At 36.6% G+C, this 22423-nt stretch overlaps 1 protein-coding gene across 22 annotated transcripts in view; it reads right to left on the bottom strand.

Annotated features, from left to right (window-relative positions):
- Positions 1 to 22423, bottom strand: part of NRXN1 (neurexin 1) — a gene marked incomplete at its 5' end in the record, with an annotated part of 721771 nt that overhangs the window by 418467 nt on the left and 280881 nt on the right. For all 22 annotated transcript variants that reach the window (XM_082481382.1, XM_082481373.1, XM_082481381.1 and 19 more), the window contains 2 exons: positions 3012 to 3395; positions 12833 to 13271. In XM_082481382.1, coding sequence (XP_082337508.1) covers positions 3012 to 3395; positions 12833 to 13271 — 823 coding nt within the window. The remainder of the gene's footprint in view (positions 1 to 3011; positions 3396 to 12832; positions 13272 to 22423) is intronic.

The following is a 22423-nucleotide window of genomic DNA, read 5'->3' as shown; positions in this document are numbered from 1 at the left end:
TTCCAAATCACACACAAACTTTGCCTCAGAAAGCGACAGACGATGCAGTCCTGAGCCATGCCAGGAAGCATGTGAACAATCTGGATCGTCAGTAATCAAGTATTCAGGTTTGCTCTCAGACCCTGTTCTATTTACCAACATAAATAGAGCAGCAATATCCTTCCCTGAAAACACTCACTGATATATATGATTTTACTCCTATAAATTGTGTGAGTATTCAAATATATTGACGGCTACCGATTCAAATTTTAACTTTTCGGTTTTGTTCTATTTACAGGCATACACTCTGCTAAGCATTGTTTGTGTGTCTACTATGGCAGCTACCGTCAGTCCATCTGGCCCCAAAGCTGCAGCCTTGGTGAATCACGAGGAACCTTTCCACCATTCTGATGGAAACTATTCTTGATATGCAATTAGTAACTAGATAATACCTGAATAGAAGTTGAAGTGATTCCTCCCAGTTTCTACACTGGTATTATTTCAGGACTGAGGTCCTAAGCCACACTGTAAAGGTGCTAGAACTTTAATGCAGAGGACCAATTAGTTAATTTAATCAGAGATGGAATTACTATAATATTTTGAATGCATGATTCTTCATGCCATCTATCATCATACCAACTGTATTTTTCTTTTTTAAAGTTTTTAAGTAACCAGAAATAATGCAAGGAATAAAAGCTACATTACTTTGATATGTGTGTATGCACAGGTGTGTCCACAATGTGGACATCTACAAACGCTCCTAATTTAAATATATTGTCTCCTGAGAAATGTCACTTTGGTAGATCTTTCTTTGCATGCCTTTATCACCATTTGATGAGTCTACTCTTGTGCACTGTTCCTAGCCAGCCAGTCAGATGTAGACACCTGCAAAAGGCTTTGCCGAGAGGCAGTCACGTCACATATTGTGATCCACAATCAAAGTAAGAGAGAAAGCCAAATTATATTGCTGTGACATCTGTCCGTCCATCTGCTGTAGTTTCCATAATCTACTAAAGCCAATCTACAGATTATACTGATGTTTAACCTTACTGAAAATCAAGAATAAAATCAAGAATAATTGCAACAAGATAAAAAGCACATGGATACATGAAAATATTAAGTATACTGAAATTAAGAGAACTGAGTTGTGTTTCATGGTTTTTGTGCACTGATAAGCTGACCAACATTATTTCAGATACTGCATTGTGCATTATACATCCACAATATGGATGTTAGTACTCCTATTTTAGGGGAAGTAGCATGAAAAATAAGTGACAGTACTAAACAGTAGCTACATGCTTTTGTTTACTGAAGCTACCTTAATGACTTAACATGAAGTTAAATATCCCAGTTGTTTAATCTCCAATACTTTATTCTAATGCTTTCTTTTCTTTGTGAAACCGTATTGTTTGTGGAAATGAACATGTTCCTATTTTATTTAAATAAGTTTGAACAATTTTAATTGTGTTGCTTATATCACCAAACCCAAAAGTTTATCAGTTACTGCACATGGGCAGCAGTTACAATAACTTTGTGTGGTCGGATGCCAATACAGTGCTTTCAGAATCCCAAAAGCTATAATCTTATTAATGCATGACCATTTGGGATATGAGTATTACTGGAAGGAGATCTCCTTTCAGTGTAGTTTCCTCTGGAGAGGGAAACCCAAGAGTAGGAAATGATCCCATACTGTCTGAATTGCTGCACATATTTCTTTTGGACAAGAACCAAATATCATTGTAAAGAAGCCAAAAACACCACCGTAGTACCACCATTCCCACTAGGGGAACGCACAGGCAAAAATCTGGCTCTATGTTGGAAGACATAGAAATAAATTACGGGAAATAAAAAAGACAGAGGTTTCTAAATAAAATATTACCACTTGTCAAATATATTTAGGGGAAATTGCTATGATGAAGCCTGCTTTTAAGTTCTTTGCATATCCGCATGTGTTTTTGTCTCTAAAGCACACGTTTCCTAGCTCTCGAGTTGAAAAAAATGCAAATCCTGTTTTTACTTCTGCCATATGTAATAGCAGAATTTTGCCACAGGGTGGTACACCAGACATGTTTAACTGAAGGCTTTTGTAATGCATCAGACAGCTCGGTTATGCCCTCTGCCAGCTTCACTCCACCAGTAACAGAAGAATCTGGAGATCTCAGAATAACTGGCCATGAGCCAAAGGCATATATATTCAAACATAAGGCAGAAGAAACAGAAGAAACTGAGAATCTCCTTCCAAATGCTAATAATATGATGGCATTAATTCTACACAAATGCCCATGTCTATTTACATACAACTTAAACATTCATCAGTTGTTTGTTTTTTTTTTAAATATATTTTTGTTTCATCTTACTAACTAGAAAAATGAATAAAACTGTCAACACCTGTCTTCCTTGCTACTATCCACCTTTTCAATTAAATAAATGGGGTTTGTCAACTTTACACTTACCTTTTCCAGGCAAGAGGGATACTTAGTGAATTAAGATAAATAGAAACTGTTTCCTTGGGTACTGGGATCTTTAAAAAAAGTTAAAAAAAAAAAAAAAAAAAAAAGATTCCTACACTGATTCTTTTGCTTTGACTCATGGCTGAAGTTCTAGGCATAGATTTAAGTGAGACTGTGGAATTCAAAAGTAAATGTAATTAATTTAATAACACAGTGGTATTGACATAAATAGGCAGAGAACAAGACCTCAGTTTGGAATTGAAATGTGACCACCGAGTGATGTAATAATAACTGAAATTACTTTCACAAAGTTTTTCAGAACTCAGCAATGTATGATGAGACACAAAAGAAGACATTTTCTACGACACATTTCGCAGTACTGTCTCTCTGTCAACTAATAATTATGCATCTTAGAAAATTTTTCATCTAGAGTTCCTTCTTTCAGTCTAGAGCCGGGCTCCATCTCACATCAAGTGAAATCAAAGACTCTTTCTGCCTCAGAAGAGTTAATGATATTTTACCATTTTTAATCATTGTGCAGGACTCTGTAAAGTAGAAATGCAGCCATCTCATGGAACCTACCTCTTTCGCACGATTTGCCAAGGTACCCTGTACCAGAGCAATCACAAACGTATCTGTTCCACCCATCCCTGCATACACCATTGTTTTTACAGGGGTTGCTAAGGCAAGGTTTTGCAGTTTCTCTTGAGCATGAGGGTTTTACTCCAGCTGTACTTTGAATTTCAGCCATCTGTCGAATATCTTTGCTTTGACCATCAATAAATAAATCTCTAATGCAGCCGACGTATCCATAATTGAGAAGTGCTGTCCACACCTCTGTTGGGAAGACGAGGCCTGCTTTATTTTCTGGTAAGCCTCCAAGATACAAGTCATCATCCAAGTCAAGGATTTCACTTTCCCCTGGTGCAGTATACGGTGTACGTAGTGTGTTCACAGATATGGTCCCTGAGAAGAAAAGACAAAAATTGCATGATTTTCAAGGCATTTAAAAGATTTCGGTACTGCTGTTTAACATGACACATATCTATGGCAAATATCTATCAGTGAAACATAGATATTCCATTTGTACTGCTATACAATAATAGATACACTTCATTGTTTTAATTACAATGTAGTACAAATACTGTCAGGAAGTGAACAACAAAAACATTTATGCACAATACTGCATGGTAACAATATAAAAAAGAAGTCAAAAACCACCTTACCAATCTTGCAGGGGGAGGGGGAATGCATTTCAGACTTATTTTCAGAAATATCCTGCTTGTGCAACAGAAAAGAAATCTCTTCACTACCTCATATGTGCTTCAAAGCATTAAGGTTGAGATTGCATTGATAGGTTGTAACCTGGGAGGCAAATCTGTGTCTTTGGTTTGGATCCAAAGACACAGTGTTTTAAAAGACTCTCACCACTTTCAGTGGGCTTTGGAGAAGACTTTTTTCTTTAAGTGCAGAAGGAAAAAACTCTCATCAGCTGCCAGACAGGCAATCATTAAGAAGATAGTGATGTGCTCCTAGAGGGAAAATCAATGCCTCTGACACTTACCTCAAAATGTGTGCATGTTACAAAGAGAGGGAGATAGGATGTATACAGAACCTCGGGAAATCAGAAGTATCTTTTCCATTTGAATTTAAAAGATAAGCAAACAAAATTAAGCCTGAAATAAAGTTGGGTCTGCAAAGTGTCTGAACAAAGAAACTGTAATCAACTCTGTTGTACTTTTTAAAAGTAATGAAGTATCCGATTTTTACAATTTTAATAGATAGAAAACTGAATTTAGTATGTGGAGTCACAGAACATACTTATGTTAACTAAATTTGATTGCATTTATGAAGTAAAATCACTTGAAAATCAATCTTCATGTAGATCTTCACAGAAGTGACTCCTTTCCATTTATATGGGTGCAAAAGCACACAAAATATAAATCAAAACATTATATAGGTCACCAGATTATTATAATGTGCCAGCCACATTATGCAACACTGTTATCCACTGGCCACACTATTAAAAATATATTAATGGTGAAAAGACACTGAAGTATCACATTTACCTCAATGTATTTATCATACACATAAAAGTAAAATGATTCACTATTTCCACTGTCAGCATGACAGATTCCAGAAGGTAACACTGATTATCAAAAATACTACTGTGGTGGGAGTGGTGCGTAAGAATAATAAATTCAGACTTTTTCTAGCATAAATACTAAAATGTGAGTTTTAAGCAAACAGGCAGGTCAGAAAAAAAAAATATCATTCTCTTACTCGGATACATCCTAAAATTTAGGCTTCTCTTTTAGCAATGAAGAGGAATCCTGTGGGAGCTACCTATTTTGTTTGTTCTTTTGTTGGACTGATAAGTTAACTTCAACAACATGGACGGAATGAATAGCTGAACAGTTTGGACCTTTAGTGAAAGCTCTTTGGGGTAGAGGTCTCAGGAGATCCAACTCCCATGTGAGACTTGAGACATATGGATTTAAGAAGGGCTGCATACTACTACTACTACAGTCTCCCTAGTACCAGAAGAGATCTGAAAAGATAAAACAAAGGTTTGCATAGTGTTTGTGCATCTTTATGAGCATGTTTAAAGAATGTTTGAGGATATAGTCAGTTCTCCCTTTTATGTTTTATCAGAAATGTTTTCTGCATCAGTTGAATAAACACATAGACGCAAAGTGAACTTCCAGTCTTAACTGTAAGAAATAGGCATGTTGAACCAAGATCCTTTTTCTTCCAAACCTCCACCTTTTTAAAACTGACAGGACTATTATATTTTGCTAACTCTAAATATCTGTATTGCTATTCAGATTCTTGAAGCAAAACTTGGCCCTGGTATGGACACTTGCTATAGATTTGACCTTAACATCAAACCTCAAAATGTTTATGCTCGCTAATCAGCTACCTCAAACAAGGACACCTGTGAATCATCTGTTAAACCAACATCGCTAACTTTTCTGAGAGCATCCTAGGTGTCAAGAAGGACTGCTTACAGGCAATAGGCCATTTCTCCTTTAAAAAAAAAAAAAATAAAGGTGCTGTAAATACTGTGAGCATAAGCATAACTTATATTTCTTACTGCTATTGTTGCTTGCTCTCACCTGTTGCCATACGGGCTAATTTAGGACCAAATGCTTTAAACCTATGTTCAGGCAGCACTTGCACCCACACAAGTTAATTCAGCTGCAGCTTCTGACCTCAAGCTCACACATTTTCACAGTGCTGTTTTCTGCTAAACAAAGATACTTGTGTATTCAAGCTATCCATGATGCTAGAAGACATCTAGAGCTCCATTTCTTTAAAAAAAAAAAAAAAAAAATCAACTAAGCTTTGATGACTTTCAATGTATGGGAAAAGACAGGTAAATCTCAGCCAGTGTAGCTGCGACATTACCATGGTGGTTGAAAATGTAAGTTTTGCAAGCACAGAAGGCTGAGAAAGATGAATGATAAAGGGAACTGTAGATCACCACTACACTCTGGCAACCGTGAATTATAGTTAGGTGATACATTGAAGCAGGAAAATTTTCTTCTGTATGTCATAAAGGATTACCCTGGAGAGAGATTAAGTATTATTTTGAATAGATATCAACACCTTCTTAAAGAAGTGAACCTCTCCCCTCCTCAAGAAATGACATCCCATAAAATACTCCTTGGGAGAAGCCCTCTGAAATCTTAGTGTAATCATAACACCTAATGACCATGGGTAGAAAAATAACAGGCAACAACTCTTCTGTACATCTTTTTCATGTTTTGGAAGGCCATGGAACCCCTATTACCCAGCTGGACTATCTCAAATTTACTTCTGGACGTATCCATGACACTTCAGCTGACCTACATGCTGTGGATATTACCCTTAATCAAACAACTGTAAGTTATCTTTATTTAATCCTTTTTGTTGAGAGCTACACTAAGTCAAATAGCATCTGCAGAAGACTCAAAGCTTTAATAACTCACTCTGGCTCAGCTGTTATGTAGGAGCTTGACCAATGTATCATATAGCACACTGTCTAGAACAAGAACTATGGCTATAATACAAAGAGGTTCTAGTCTAGCTAATAGCAGAAGACCCATGCCTGGGCAGCAAGAGTTTCATGCTATGAGTTACCAACTTCTCCTAGTTTCTGGCTAAACTTCTAACAGCATGTCGAGGGGAACATGCAACTATCACTGCTGTTGGTACCCAAATTACCTCTTATGTGTCTCTGACTGTTAATGCAAACTTTACTCACCAATTGCTTTGTAAATGCAGGTGAAAAAAATCCAAAAGAAATAAGGAGGAATGAAAGACGACTTCCAAAATACATCAAAAATTATGTGTTTTTTTTTTTATTTTTAAATATCATAAAAAACCAGCAAAACTCAAGTTCATACAACATGGGCCTACAGAATATAAATACCTTTAGGTTCGCAGTGCATCCAGAGCTGTGACACAGAGGTAGAGTGCGCTGTTTCATCTAGCTGTTGGGTTGTGGTGTTTTTTTTGTTGTGTGTGAGGTTTTTTTGGTGTGTTGATTTTTTTTGTTTGGGTTTTTTTTTTTTTAAGCCTGTCATCTTTCTTGATGTAAAGTTTTCAAGTTCTACTGAAACCATCTCTGGTTGGACCTCATGATAATGGCAGATGCTACCACAAAATCCAAGGATAGCAATGCACACCCCCTTTGCTGGATTTCATTCCTACTTTCTCTGGGAATTCTAGGCAGACTAAAAGGAATTGTTCTGTCAAATCACCAGTGTGCTCCAATCCATTTGGACTTTTCTACTTAAAAATGTGAAGAGACATCACTTCCCAGAGAAGCAGGAAGAAGGGAAGCTAATGGAACATACAACCGTAGTATGTGGTCAGCACGGAAAAAGATTAATAATTTTCCCTGTAAAGATAACGTAACATCAACCCTTCTCACACCAGCATGGCCAAGTTGGATAAGACGGGAGAAGAATGGAACACATCTTGTTTTACAGAATAACCTAAAGACGATAGAATATGATGAGAAAGCAGCAGATTCAGAAGAGCACTGGCCTCTCAATGGAAAGAGAAAACTCTAACCTTAAATTGTAACATCTCTGTAATAAGAACCATCCTTTCAGTTATATCTTTGCATAGTACCTAGTGTAACAGCACCCATAACCACATCAGTAGTTAAACCATTTCTTTTAAAAGAGCAACACTGAGGCAATAACGTCTGCCAGGAAACAAGCAGCTTCCTTGCAAAGTTTTTTAATACTTAAAGTAGGAAATATTGACTGTATTTTACCAGAAAAAGAAAAAAATGGGGAAAAGCCAATAGCATTTGGTTTGTCCAGCCTGAAAGAAGAAAAGGGGGACAACTGAAAGACAAGAAGGTGTAGAGTGATCTATTTAGTCTGGGAAATTCATGATCTAACTTCAGACTCTAAGAACAGGTAGCATTTCTTATCTCCAGAAACTGGACATAAATTTAAGGGTCCTATAATGACCTGTGGGTGCTCTGATTTTATAGCATTTCACCTGAGAGTAAAATGCAATTTAAATCTTCAGAAACATCTTTATATATTGGAGGAACAGTGAGAAAAACCAATGAAATAATGATTTTCAGCAAGAATTATTGACTTAATGGATAACTGATGTGGGCAGTTCTTCAAAAGGAAGAGTCAACGATGTAAGTCAACAATAACATACATATCAGCAAAATGGGAAACATATTGGGAGGTATAGAGAAGACCACTGTAGTGAGCATTGATAAGGTTTAACATGAACTCTAGAGAAAGATGCAGATCCGCTGAGGATACTGCACAAGATGGCAATAAAAGAGGTCAATAGCTACAGAACTTGACATATAAGGATAGGAAGCAGCTGGGGTTTCTTCATCTATGAAGAAAACTGGACACTGACATAATGGCATTCAAATCATAAAAAGTATGGAGCTATGACACAGGAGAGAAAGTGTAGTGCATTTTGTGCTTGCTGTGAACAAGGAAGTGATGGCCAAAATGGCTCGTTTTGCATACAGAAATATTCAGTTTTTAAATGATTACATGGGGACGTTGTACGGTGTCCACTGCTGGGGTAACTCAACACACATCTGTCAAGACTGATTCAAGTACGTTATCACTACTTTCACTGGAGGAGTGAAATAGAGGAACTCTGAAGGTCACCCCATCTCAATTTTTATATGAGCTCGTGAATAAATGAAGAACACTAACAGGATCATTGGAAGAATTTTCCTTAAAATGCAAGATAAACCCATTATCTCAAATATGTAAACTATTAACATTTATTGAAATAGGAAGCTGTAGTTCTGGCAGTTACTAAAAGGTTGGACAGATTGGGGAAGGAGTATATAGAAGTGTACATGGGAAAAAAGAACCTGCAACAACAATGCATGTAATGGATATCAACAAAGCACTACTTACAGTGAGATACTGATTATAGTTAAGCTCTAATTACATGCTCTAGCGATAATTTCTGGTATTTAAGCTGAAAATCTAACTTTAGTTCAAAATTTCAGTGACTTCTTAGCCCTTAAATGCTACCTACCTATGAACACATTTTCATACATTCTGTTTTGCACTGCCATACACAACTGGAGGTTGACAAAAAGAGGAAGTTTCCTCTCTGATTTCACTGTCTAATGATGATTTCCAAAGGATGAATAGTGGTTTAGTCAAAAACACACTTGCAAGGTTATCCTTCAATATGATAAACAGTGTAACAAGATTTTAAACAATACTCAAGTCTCAGAAAACAGTTATTAAATCAAATCTACTGTGTTACAAGAAAAACTGTGAGCAGAGACCTTTACAGCTGCTTCATGGTGTTGTTATTTTTTATTTTTTTTTTTTAGTTTGGGTTGGGTTTTTTTCCCCCCAATTCTTTTATTGCAGAGTTGGCAGTACTGTTAAGAGCAGAACAGACAAACATTTCCCTTAGGTATGAGTTAATGAGCCTCTCCAATCATATTCATTATCTCAGCAATTTACTGTTTCATAGGTCTTTGTACAAGAAACTGAGATATATCTAAACCTTCTCTCAGTTCTGATCAGTTAAATATGAATATTGTAACTACTGCTACTACAACTATTCTGATCTCTGTGCTTAGCTTATGTGGTCTATTTAGTTGCTTTTTGTGCATATGAAACACATTTTCTCAGTAAGAAACAGTGAAAAATCAGAGTAACATATTCTAAATACACTTTACATCTTGTGTGCTAAAGCATAATAGAATAGCTGTGATAAGGACTGCGACGATAGCATACAGCCCACGGCCAAGCCCAGGGACACATGTAGAGCAGTTATGAAGCTACCGTTCTTCGCAGGAATTCAGAATATCCATGAATACTGGAAAGGAACTCAGCCCACATGACAAGACACAGCAATTGGTACCAGGTTGGTGTCTTTTGCTACATACTTAAAAAATGACAGACTGCTGGAAAACATGTGTTCCCTTTCCTCTGGCGCATACCTAGTGAGAAAGATGGACCAATGGAGAAGGTATGAAGTCTTTTTTTACTTAACCCTGGGAAATAGGGCCTCAGGAGTTCCTTCTTAACAAAGATCTGCTTTTCAGGTAAGGAGGCACTCAAAGTAGGTCTTACAGGCAGCAGGATGGGATTCTCGGGTGAAAAACTTCAATAAGAACAATAGGTCAAAAGTTCTTTCAGCGAAAAGAAATTAAAGGGCACCATCTGTTCCCCCTTCCTTGTATTTCCCAAAATCTGAGGGGATCAGCAGAATTACTAGGAAATAGGGCCTGGATAAGTGCAGTTTAAAAATGCTCACTTATTCCTTACATCTTCCCCACTGCAATCCCAGACGGACAATGGCAAAGTCAGTAGTTTAGTGTGGATGCCCTGTGACTGAGAGTCCGGAAGAGAGCAAAGAATGAAAAATAAATAGAGTATTTGCTGATCCAGCTAATATGAAAGTCAAGGAAATTAGCAAAGCTCCTTGAGAAATGTCACGGCTTTCTATTATCTGAGGGAACCACTCCGCATTGCATTTGAAGGCTAGGAGTAAAAGGTTGCAAGACAAAACACCACTTAAAAAAAATAAATCACAGGTTATTTGAGCTACTTATTCATTAACAGAAGAACCTCTTCCTTGTACTTGATTAGGGAGTATTTTGTTAGCAGCAACAAGAAAGTCTCAGAAAAGCCTTTTTTTGTTGTTTTATACAAGCTGTATTCATTGACTGATGCAATAATTCTGAAGGTAAGCAAGTAAAAAGTGATCATATTTATATGATTTTCAGTATGTTTGATTTTGACTAGAGAAAATAAAAGAAAAAGCTTCCTGGAATAGAAAAGTGGATTTTATTATTCATGGAAAAAAGCATAATAGATCAACATGCATAAGTTATGAAGAAGTAATCTAAACATAACACATTGGTACTTCCTGTTCCAATCAGAATAAAATAGGAACATACAGTTCATTGTTTATTTTAATTGTTAGGCAGTCATTTTACTTTGTTAAATCTGAGGGTCTAAAATACTACTTGGCCGATATTCTCATTAAGAAAAATAACAGCATCGCCTCTATTATTGGTACTTCTCCTACTGTAAAGTATTATTGGGTGTATTAAAATCACAGCAAGTCTTTGATGTCTGGATCAGATTTCAGCTAAAAAAATCAGTTTGTCAATCCATATGGCTACATATGGATTTCTTTTACGTATATATTTAACTATTTATAATTGCTATGGTTTGGGCTGGACTGGCCACTAAAACAGTAATTCCACTTTAAAATAACATGCAGTCCTGATTGCCAGGTCTGTATTGCTTCCTAAAATTAGTCTACGTTCTTGCTGATGTCCATCAACAGTATTAAAGAATTAAATAAAGTATGCCATAAACTCTCTTAATGGCAGATGTGAGCTACAGCTTTTGTGAAGCAATGAAAGTGCAGAACATATCTTTAAATGTAAACCATTGCTATGCATTTATTTCTTTTCTTTATGGTTGTGTTGACTTTGGATGTAAGAATAAACTTTGCTTTCAGTGGAGTCCCACAGGCATGATTATTACAGGATTTAATGCCTCATATGAATCACTGAAACAGTACTTAAGAAGGAAGCCTGAAATGAAGTTTGTAGTATAAATAATATAACCACTGGATATTCAATTGCAAGTGAGGATTTTGAGAAGTTGTATGTTTTGTTGTTTGGGTTTTGAGGGTTTTGTTTGTTTTGTAACCTCAAGAAATGTAAATAAGCAACTGACATATTATAAACAGAAAATCAAACTCTCTACAATCAGAATCTGAAGCCACACAGCCCAGGAATCAAATCATTATTATTCATAATCCTAGGGCGGACTGATCAATTGAATTTTGTCTGACTTTCAGCGCAGATTTGACTGAAATCTTCAATTTAAAACTGCACCTAAGATTCCCTTGTTCTGAAATCTGATTTGTAGACAGTAAGAAGTCATAAACCAAACTTTTCAGGGGTGAAGTTTCAGAAAGAAATTATAAGCGCAAGTCATGGAAAAGGAGTCACCAGGAGGAAGAAAGTGGGGGAAACCTCATAAAATCCAAAAGAAGAGGAGTTTACATTTTTCAACACTCAATTTCACAGTGTACGTAAACTTCAGACTGGATAGTGATAGTAATAGGAAAATTCTTTGATGGACTGAATTAAAGACTCAGTACATCTCCCCCTACCCCCAAATCCTGGCATGAACTACAGGAAAGATACCATTGCAGGACAAATCCATTCTAGTAACAGATATTGATTATTTGCTGAATTAAATGTATAGATTCAAGATCAGATGCCGCTGAAAGACAAAGACAGTTTCACTAGTTAAATGCATTTTATGCTATAAGAGATTTCAGTAGCATTAGCAAGAGTTCATGAATTCTTTATTTTTACCCTTTTCAATGAGATCATTTGTCGGGTAAACTACTACAGAATACGAATCATACTGACAGAATACGGCAAGTCACTTATTTCCATTTCTGCTGATATGTGTTGTTAGCCATTCATCAGCATATCATTTAATTATGCTGAGATCTGCTGACATGATTGGAAGGTCTGTGTTGTTTCTGTGGGCCAACTATTCCCTACATTGGAGACTGCTTTCAGTAATTGTTTTTTTGCTTTATTTTTATTCTTGAAACTTGCCACTTCAGCTATTTGGTGTAAGCGAGCACAGAGGGAGATTACTGTTTGTTTTTGAAGTACACAGCACGCTTACTTGCAAGATTAAGTACCTGATTACCCAATAAATGTTAACATAAAATATTTTACTCTGCAAATCATTGCATTCTGCTACCTGACAGTAATGACTTCTAATATTTCCCTTATTTTTCAGATGATGCACAACTCATAGTGGCAACATAACAGGTACCCGGTATTCCCTCAGATAAAACATGAAAAACTATACTGAATATTAAAAGAAGCAGCTTACCTGACCGTCCATCCCGTTGAAAATCCACATGGTACCATTCACCATCATTCACCTTCTTCTGCAAGGCTTTTATTTTTATAGTACCTGACCCCATGTCTAACAGTAGGTAGAGGTGGCCATCGAGCATCTCGATGGCAAAAAAGTCAACCTTCACCATCTGTGGGTGTTTGGCATCTTTTTGGTGCCTTGGTTTTCCATGACTGAAAAGAATCAGGCCATTTGGCTCAGTTGTACGAAAGTCAAACGATATTGAGCCTGTTTTCTTGGCATTCCACTTTGGCAAAGAGATGAAAGACTCTGGTGTTTCAAATGTGATTGGATCTAAGGTTGCAACATTCTCACATTTAAATGCCACAACCCCATGAATCTTCATTTTAGGATCTCCTTGCTTGGCAAGTCGAGACAACTCCAACCTGACATCATTATTTTTGTATACAACCTGCAAGCAAAGCAGAGAAGTTACTAAGAGGAACTTGACCATTTTAACCAAACAGCTATAATCCTGAATAGGCTTATTATTTAAAGGATAATAACGATGGTATATGAATGTGATAATTTACATACACACAAAATTAAATAGCTATTTTCATTGACTAATGATTTAATAATAGTTTTCATTAAACCAAACAAAGTTGCTCTAAAAATATGCCTAGAGTTAATTCAAACAATCTGAAAGAATCTGCACATAATTTATACTATCAGTAGCAAATTAGCTTGCATGGCCTTGATTGCTTAAAAGCCCTCTTCGTGCAGCCATTCTGCTACGTTAGAGAACTATTAGATTTCTTCTTCCTCTAAACCTTTTGTCACTGTCTTAACTGTTCTGTTCGTGTACAGAAAATGTACCAAGGTCAGATACTTTATAATTTAGCATCTTTTCAGTTTGTCCTTGGGGCTGAGGAATGGTAACATCCGTGGTATTCATGAAGCTATAAAATAGGGAAACCAGTATCATACAGATCAAAGCAAAGACAGGACAATCTTTGAACCAGTCAAGCTGGACAAAAAAGTAAAACTACCTATGTATTTTCCCTGACTGAAGACTTTTCTGACAAAAATGAAAGACAATAATAGTTTTAAATCCAATTGACCTCCACAGCAAATATTCTTTCTTCAAATCACATATTTACTCTGCTCAGAGAAGCCTGTCATTTCCCAGGGTTCTAGTCTTTATTAGTGTATTCTGAAATTGTTGCTATTTCTGTGTTGTCCAGGATACAATGACTGCTTAAATGAAGCTCCCCAATAGCAAAGGTGTGCACAAGTATTTTCTCAATATTTTTAATTATTCAATAAATGATATAGTCAAGCTAAAATACCACTGAATAGCTGAATATGCATGCATGGTGACAGAAGCTCAAAACCTTCTCTATGTCTCAGGTTAAGCCTACATTAGAAAGCAATTTGGAGCAAAAGCAACAGCTAAGCAGATCAAAGCACTTTGTGCTGAGGCTTCTTCATCTACAGATTCTATACAATTCAGAACTAGACCATGTCCTGCCCCAGTCCTGTGTTCCAACTATATAATGTAGCCTGAAGCTGTTCAAGGGACCAATCACTGGTTTAGACCTTACATCCCTATTAAAGGTTAGAAAGTACTTAATAAGTACTTAGGGTAGAGCTTCTGGATTAATTTCCTCTGAAGCCTCGTTTGAACACAGATGAAACCCAGTCTGCAAACTGAACTGACACACGGTAAATGGAAGAGACGGGAGATGCACTGCAGAACTGTGCTACTGTTAGAAATCAAAACGCTAGCATACACACAATCTAATATGGCATACCCCACAAGTGATAGTTGCTATTGAAAGATGGTGTTTAAAAATAACGGACCGCTAAAGAGATGATTGATAGACAATTTTTTTTACAGTAATGGTGTTCTTTCAAATTATATCATTATCCACCCAGCAAATTTTATCATAAGCCATGGCAGAATTATTCTACTACATTAAAAACGTGTCCTAAAAGCTAATAAAAAGCCTATTTCTCCATTTTATTTCAGGGTTCAGTACAAACACTGGTGTTCCCACTGCAGTTTTGTCTCCCAAAGACAACAAATAAACCTCACTGTGGATTCCTGACAGCAGAAATGATACTCTGCCACAGAGAGGCAGATAACATGCGTTGCCTTAAGTGAAGACATCAGAAGTGACTAGAATTGGACTAACTTGTAATCTTTGAGAATAAGGATCCATATTTGCATTTATGAAATACTTCTCTAACGCCTCAGAGATCACAGATTAAGCAAAGGTATTTAGAAGATTACTGGAGAATAAGCACATGCAAATGATGTCCCATTGGGGTGACTTTCTGTCTTTAAAGTGAATAAAGCCAAAAGGCAGAAGGATGCAGCGAGAAGGCAGTAGCCTAGCAGGCAACATTGCTTAGAGATATCTGGTGTCATGAAATGTTGGTCACTTTCTATGGCAAGAGGGATTTTGGATAGCTTCCACCTCATTTGAAGGAGTTACAGGGGGCAACCTTTCTAGAATAGGCTCAAAAGCATTAAAGAGAGACTACAGGATATGGTAAAAGAAGGAACAAATGGACTCTAATTAGAATTAAATCATGCTGTTGACAATGAAAGTAATTAAAGCAACAAAGAACATAAAGAGAAAATATTCTTTAATTGCCTACTGAACAAAGGTAGATACTAGGACAATACAAATAAGTGTACAAAGAGAAGTTCTTGTTTATGGACAAATTCAAGTTGTCTGATACGAATGAAAGCTGTTTGATTGAATAATAAAATTAGTAGTTAATAGCTATATTAGAAAAACTGGGCAGACAAAAGGAGAACTAAGCTTTCCTTGATATCTAAAACAGCTCTATAGGCTTTGAAGTAATTCGCCAACTCAAACAATAATTTTTAATAAATATGGTTCAAGGACAAAGTGCAAAGAGGAATACTGCCAATAATTTTCTTAATAACTCATCACCAGATCTTTAAGTAGCTTAAAGAGGGGAAAATTGCTAGACCACTTTAGTAAGAGCAGCAAATTTGGGGAATTTTATGCCACCAATATTAAAACATTTTTGGAATCCCTAAATATTGCATATGACAAGTTCTTACTTCCATATTATACAATTAAAACTTTGTAGTTACTGAGATGTGAATGACTACATCTTATTATATTCATTTGAGGAAACAGAATTAAGTCTACATCTACGTTTTAGACTGTTTATGTTTTAACATGTTTAAGATGTTTATATTCTTTTAATCTTGCAAAATTGAAAGTTTGGAACCAAATTATCATGGCTAATTAGGATTAAAACAGGAATATATGAACCATAACTGAAAACCACCATTGAAAAGAACTGTGAACTATTAATTGAATGCAGCTGGCATTTGGAAGCCCGTTTTCCTGGTGTTATGCTGAGATTCTCACCCCTCTCCCCATCTCCCTGCCTGTGAAAGTTCTACTCAGCCATCAGTGATGCACAGCAAAAATGAGAAAAGCAGTAAGTTCACGAAATGAAGTAGTCATTAAATTTCAGGAAAAGAAGTGAACAGTAAAGAATAATTCTGAGACTAATATCTGCTTTATAATTCATGGAGGTACATGCTTCAGAATCTATAGCCTCTAGGGTACAAATAAATTCAATTTGTAAATTTACTCATTCATTATTTTCCAAAGAATCTGCTTTTTAATTTTTTTTTTCCCTTCTGAGTACATAATGACAAACGTTTTTAATAGGGCTTATATTACCCACTGCTTTTTCCATGTAAAAGACTCCACATATTGTTCTTTAATGTTAACTCAATACGTTCTCCCTCAAATAGAGACATGGATCCATAATTAGTCAAGCGAAGGTAATTTGCAATGGAGAAATATTTGAGTCACGTTCACCTTTACTCTACACAACCCACCAGTCAGTACCCTTACACCGCTCTGTGCTTTCCCAGTACGTCTATTGGGCTGGCCCTGCTAATCGGTTGCTTGCTCTCTCGCTCTCATACCCGACCAACAACAATATAATTTTCCCGTGTATGAAACCACCAGCCCTCAGGGAATTACATCGTGTTATTAAGAGCACCTTCAATTTGTCTTCCATTCACTGTACTCTTTCCTCTTAATATTAAGTAAGGTTCAAGACCTCAGTCTTTAAAATATCTAATTACCTCACTCTTGGAAACTGCAAAAGGTCACCTAAACTCCCAAGAAAAAAGGAGCAGTTAGCAATTCCCCACGTAACTTGCAACAGAGCTATCCAAAGCAAGGAATGAATGTGTTTTCCAGGAGGGAAAGGGCAAACCTACATATCATTGTACAATCAAGATATGAGCTCCCTTTGCTACCATCTAGGCCAACCAGGTGCCGGGTAACTTATAATACCACAGTGCTGAGTCTTAACAAATAAGTCCAGCTAAGAGACAGCAAATATTAGCTTAAGCTTAGCACTCTCTTTAACATGGTCTGCGGTCATCTTGGAACACAAGTAAAATGAATACATGCTTCCCAAAGATATATTATGTATATAATTTATTGCAAGCCAGGGCCCTAGCATGCAATGAACCCTAGAAATGTATTAAGAATTCGCTACAGATCCCGCCAGTCATCATGGCAGGTACTTTCAACAATAGATGATGTAGTAGAGCAGCCAATGAAAATATATTAATATATATAATAATTGATGTATAAATGTATGAATGACTTTGAGAAAAGGTGAAGGAGAAAATAAGGAATTTGCTGTTGACATTTGAGATGTATCCTAAACACACAATAGTTCAAATATCAAATTAAAAAGTCAGTATAATAAAAATATTAATAGCAACAAAACCCTACTAGTTTTTTCTACTGAACCTATCCCATGAGATTCATAGCCAAAAAAGATGTGAAAGAATCCAGATTTCAACACCATTTTCAATTCAAAGTGCCACCCTTTCCACATTAAAGATTTATTTTTGCATTTTGTACATCAAATACTATGAGTGAAGAAATGGCATCACTCAAATATTTTGGAATACTGACCAACTCTGCTAGCAATAGCCTTTCAATCACCGTGATTAAAAGCCTTTAAATTACTATGAACCATTTCTTTCAAATTACTTGATATTATTAAAACAAAACATGATCCTTAATCACACTGCTAATCACACCACCTAATTTGCAGTATCCAGGTTTCCTTGAAAATCAAAGACAAACCAGGAGTTCAGAGCACCCACATTATGATCTTGCTCTGAAGAGCTTGTCTGTTTGCTTAACTGAGGAAAAAATGCTTTTCTAAGTGCAGTTGGAATGAATGGATGAATCTAGCCTCTAAATCTCTTAAGAAAAAAAAAAAAAAAGCCCAACACACAAATCCTTATTACCATAAAGCAGCATTTTCATGAAAACTGGATCACCTAGTGCAAACAATGGCAATTCTCTAAAATGGAGACCAGTATTATCCAAAATGGCTCAGGTAGGTGTTGCTAATTTTGTGCTGTACAGTGAAGTCAGTGGGAGATAACTTACTGATGTCGGAAACTGCAGCGATGGGACTTACAGTAAGTGAAGCCTGAGGCAATTTTACCAGCCTACTTTAACAGCCACTAGAATTTCCGTGCTTATTGAGAACTCCTTGGTGCATACACTATCACACTCCCCACAAATCCAAATGCAAAACTGACCATCGAGAGTTATCCTGTATTTTTTTTTGGCGTTTGCTGAATGGTTTTGAACTAATCCACGAATGTCAGCTTCTCACAGGAGATTTGTCATTTTGCTAATACGCCTCAATTCATTTCCAAGCTCCAAAATGAATATATCAAGGAACAGAATAAATGACAGACTATTTACACAAAACTTGAGGACCTCCAGTTCAGAGGTCTGCAAAGGGGTATATTTCTGAAAACAATGCGAAAGCACACAATATGAATGACAACAGCTATTCAAGCCTCTGGGATTACTCAGTTTTATAAATAGGCTTTGTTTTCTAAACACAGAGAAGAGATTAGCAGGTACAATGAAAGCTCCAAGGAAACAATTTATTCATCCTCAAGTGAAACAGTTTAGATTTTCCTGGGGTGGATACTTGTGTGTGGTGGTGGTAGTAATGTGGGGCATTTAGAAAGGGGTTTGTTTTGAGCACCAAAAGTAAACCCAAGTGTCTACAGACTCCTAATGAGCGGGAGGTAAGCTTCAGTACAACAAGACAGGGTTCCACGGTATAGGTACATAAACACCTGGAGAAAGTGATAGCGCATGCATTTTTGTTGCATTACTTTAGATCAATTAATACGGTCTGGGAAACTGCTCTGCAAGTTTCAGCTCAAAAAAAGCTCAGCTTAATAGAGCTAGAAAACAAAAGTGCACGTGTAATCAACTACAGTGCCACAAATTCCATGGAATATGTATTTGGGCATTGCACATTCTCCTGCTTCTTCTTCCTGTCCACTCTGAGCATCCAAAACTGTGGAGTGGAAACAGAGCACACTCAACTCCCCATGCACTCCACTAAAATTGGACTTGGCTCTTCCATGGTGACAGAAAAGGAAAGAAACCCGCATGAAGGCTATTGATTGTACAAGTCCAAAGGAGCACTGAACCTTGCTTAAGTTATCCATAGGAGAAAAAAAAGACTATTTAATGATTGAAAACATAAAATGGCTATATTAGACCTGCTCCCTCTCAGGGCAGTGGCTTCTGAAAAATATGAAATGGACTTCAAGGCTAATATATTGTTCATATAGCATGATCATATACTTTTGTTCTACTGTTTATAGCTTTAGATATAACAAGTATATCTTAAAACCAGACATACTCTCCACAGACTACTTGGTCCTACAAGGTAGAAAGAAAAGAATCATCAGAATAATTCTTGCTATTAGAAGCCAGGACCAGTAATCCCGGAACTGGGGTTTAACCTGCACCTGAATGCCTCACAGAGAACTTAACTTCTCCTTGCTTCTCTGTAAAATGGATACACTGCCTCCGCACAGGGTAGGAACTTGCATGAAGTCTGAAGTTTGCATTATCAGCATTGGGTCTAGTGGAGCTGGGTCCAAATTAAGTTATATTTACACACACATTTCCTGTAGGGTGTCATCCCCCTCCCATTTTCTTTTTAAGGAAGATGGCAGTCACTACGACAAAAAAAAGTATGATATTCCGACTTTCTAGTATGCAACTAAAGAGTACGGAGCACATTGGCCATTCAAATAAAAAAACAAGACGTACCCTATCTGGTCAAAAGCTACACTCAATAAAAGCTGGGCTTGAACAATACACATCTCAAGGTAAACATAACTGTGTAATATATGACGCCATGATAACATACTCGGGTAGTGCTTTAATGCCACACTGAACGGCTAACTAGAGGCAAGAAATTTGTAATGTTTATTGTTCCTGTAACTAAGCAACATGAACATTTTCTGCGCTCATCTTTCTTAATATTACAGGATATATTGCACATCAGACGTTTTTAAAACATGTTCACAGAAAACTGATGTACTTATGCAGACAAATATAAGGTCTATATAAATTGCTTATTATCATATCCCTGCAAATTCTAGGAAGGCAAATGGATACTAAAAAAAGGGTAAAAAAAATCAGCATAATTATGTGGAATTCCACTACAAAGTCAATAGCCTTCAGTGGGCCTTCAGACGTGCTATCTGAAAACCATCACTGCCCTACTCCCAAACAATGATGTTAAAAGCAAGCAAAAAAAATTAAAAGGAACAACAAATAGCTCACAACTTGGTGCACGGAAGATAGCTTAACTACTCTAAGGCAATAAAAAAGTTGGTAATGGTTACAAACAGTTGTAGAAACTAATCCAGTGCTAACAGAATCACAGTGAAAGGAATAGGTTTGTTATGAATGTTACAGGGCAATGTCCTGAAAAACTTTTTACTTGCTTTTCTTTAGAGTCACTGTGCAGTACTGGGAAAGTCACCTCAGTTTCAGGCATCAGTCACCTATTTGCAAAATTAATACTGTTGTGATAGCTGACCTTCTAGGCAAACTGCTCTCCTCTGCTGGAGTTTCGAATGCTGATCTCCAAACTGGCCGTTTGTTTCTTTTCTCTCCCACTTCGACTGCCTGAATAGAGACATCTAAAGAGGATGCCAGAGAATGCCTTTCTATGTTCTAGGTTACTGGCATACCATTTAACATGTTATATTAACAGAAGTAAGAAAAAAATTAACATATTTTTCTAACAACCTTCATAATGGGATTGTTTTGTTTTTCACCCTGCTGTGGACACACGTCTTTTGAAGATTACTTTTTTTTCCCCTCTTCAATAGACTATTTTGTTATTCTTTGTATGCCCTGCTGTCAGCTGCCAAACTGCTAAATGTTTCTGACTGTGGCTGCTATGTTTTCTGTTTTTGAGAAATGGGTTCAAGTTGTCTCTCCCCCCCCTCCCCCCTTTTTTTTTTTAAACTTCCTATGGCAAAGACTCAGAAATTTCTTGGCAACATCTAAATTGCAGAATTTAGGAACAAGTTGGTTCCACAGCAGCTCAATTGACTCCCAAGTAGGAATTAAAGCCTTTACCAAGATCTAAGTCATGAAACAAAACCAAGAGAAACAAGAATCACCAAAAGGAAAACAAAACGTATTATTTGAGGCAAAAGCAGCTTTGCATTAATACATTTATATAAAAACTAAGGAAGAAAACAAATGCTATTTCCCAGTGACTGTTTGGGAAAAGAAAGGGCTACAGGAGACTCAATTGTTGTGCTGGATTTCAGCTTTTTCCTCCCCTTTCTTTCACAGTGCAGCAAGTTACCAAATATTAATTCTACAGAAGAGTAAGAAACATGCTATTTTTTTTTTTCTCTCTCCATTAACCATTCCCACTCAAGATCAAGCACAAAAACTCTCTAGGGACTGCAGGAAAGAAGCACTGTAAAGCAGAACATAGTCATTACCTGGTTTAGGGTTCAAGCCTTATTTCTTTAGCATAACTTTCATTATATGCTAGACTTCTCCAATCTTTATCACTTTAAATTCAAGGTCAGAAAACACAAAAACAAATCACGGGAAAAGACAAAATTAATGTAAGCGTAAAAATAAATGTTCTAAGGAACATCTTAAGTGTATCAGAAAGCAATGTGACAGATGTACTTAAAAACCAAGCTACCTTTAACTAGGGTAGGAGCTCTATGGGAAAAAAAAGCAAGTAGTCATAAAAAGAGCAAAAGAATAAGCCTCAAATTAAAAAGAAAAGTTAAAGTGTACCCAACATCGGATTTGAGTTTGGGAGGTCAGTGATCTGAAGACAAACTAACAAAAACTTGCTACAAAAAAAAAAAAAAAAAAATCAATTACCAATAAACGTAACCCTTGATGTCTGCATATATTTGAACAAATTCTTTTTTCCATATTAAGCACGTTCGAAAACATCTACAAAACCAATTGTAGGCTCCAATTAAATGCAGAACATCAATCCTACATATCCTTTAGTGAACTGAGGGGGGTTTATTCCCCCCCTCACTAGCTTTCCTTCCTTCAGCCTCTCACATCAGTACATTACTAGCTGCCAACATACGGCTCTTCACCTTATTACTTCTCCAGAATAATAAATACCCAACTGGCTTTTTCTTCTCCTTCCCTCTCACTTGTGTAGGTTACTCTTGCATCTAGCTGAATAGCT

Source organism: Vanellus vanellus, assembly GCF_965231255.1.
Source record: "Vanellus vanellus genome assembly, chromosome: 3".
Classification (NCBI taxonomy): Eukaryota; Metazoa; Chordata; class Aves; order Charadriiformes; family Charadriidae; genus Vanellus; species Vanellus vanellus.
Note: the sequence above shows the minus strand (reverse complement) of the source record. Positions and strands in the feature narration are given on the sequence as shown.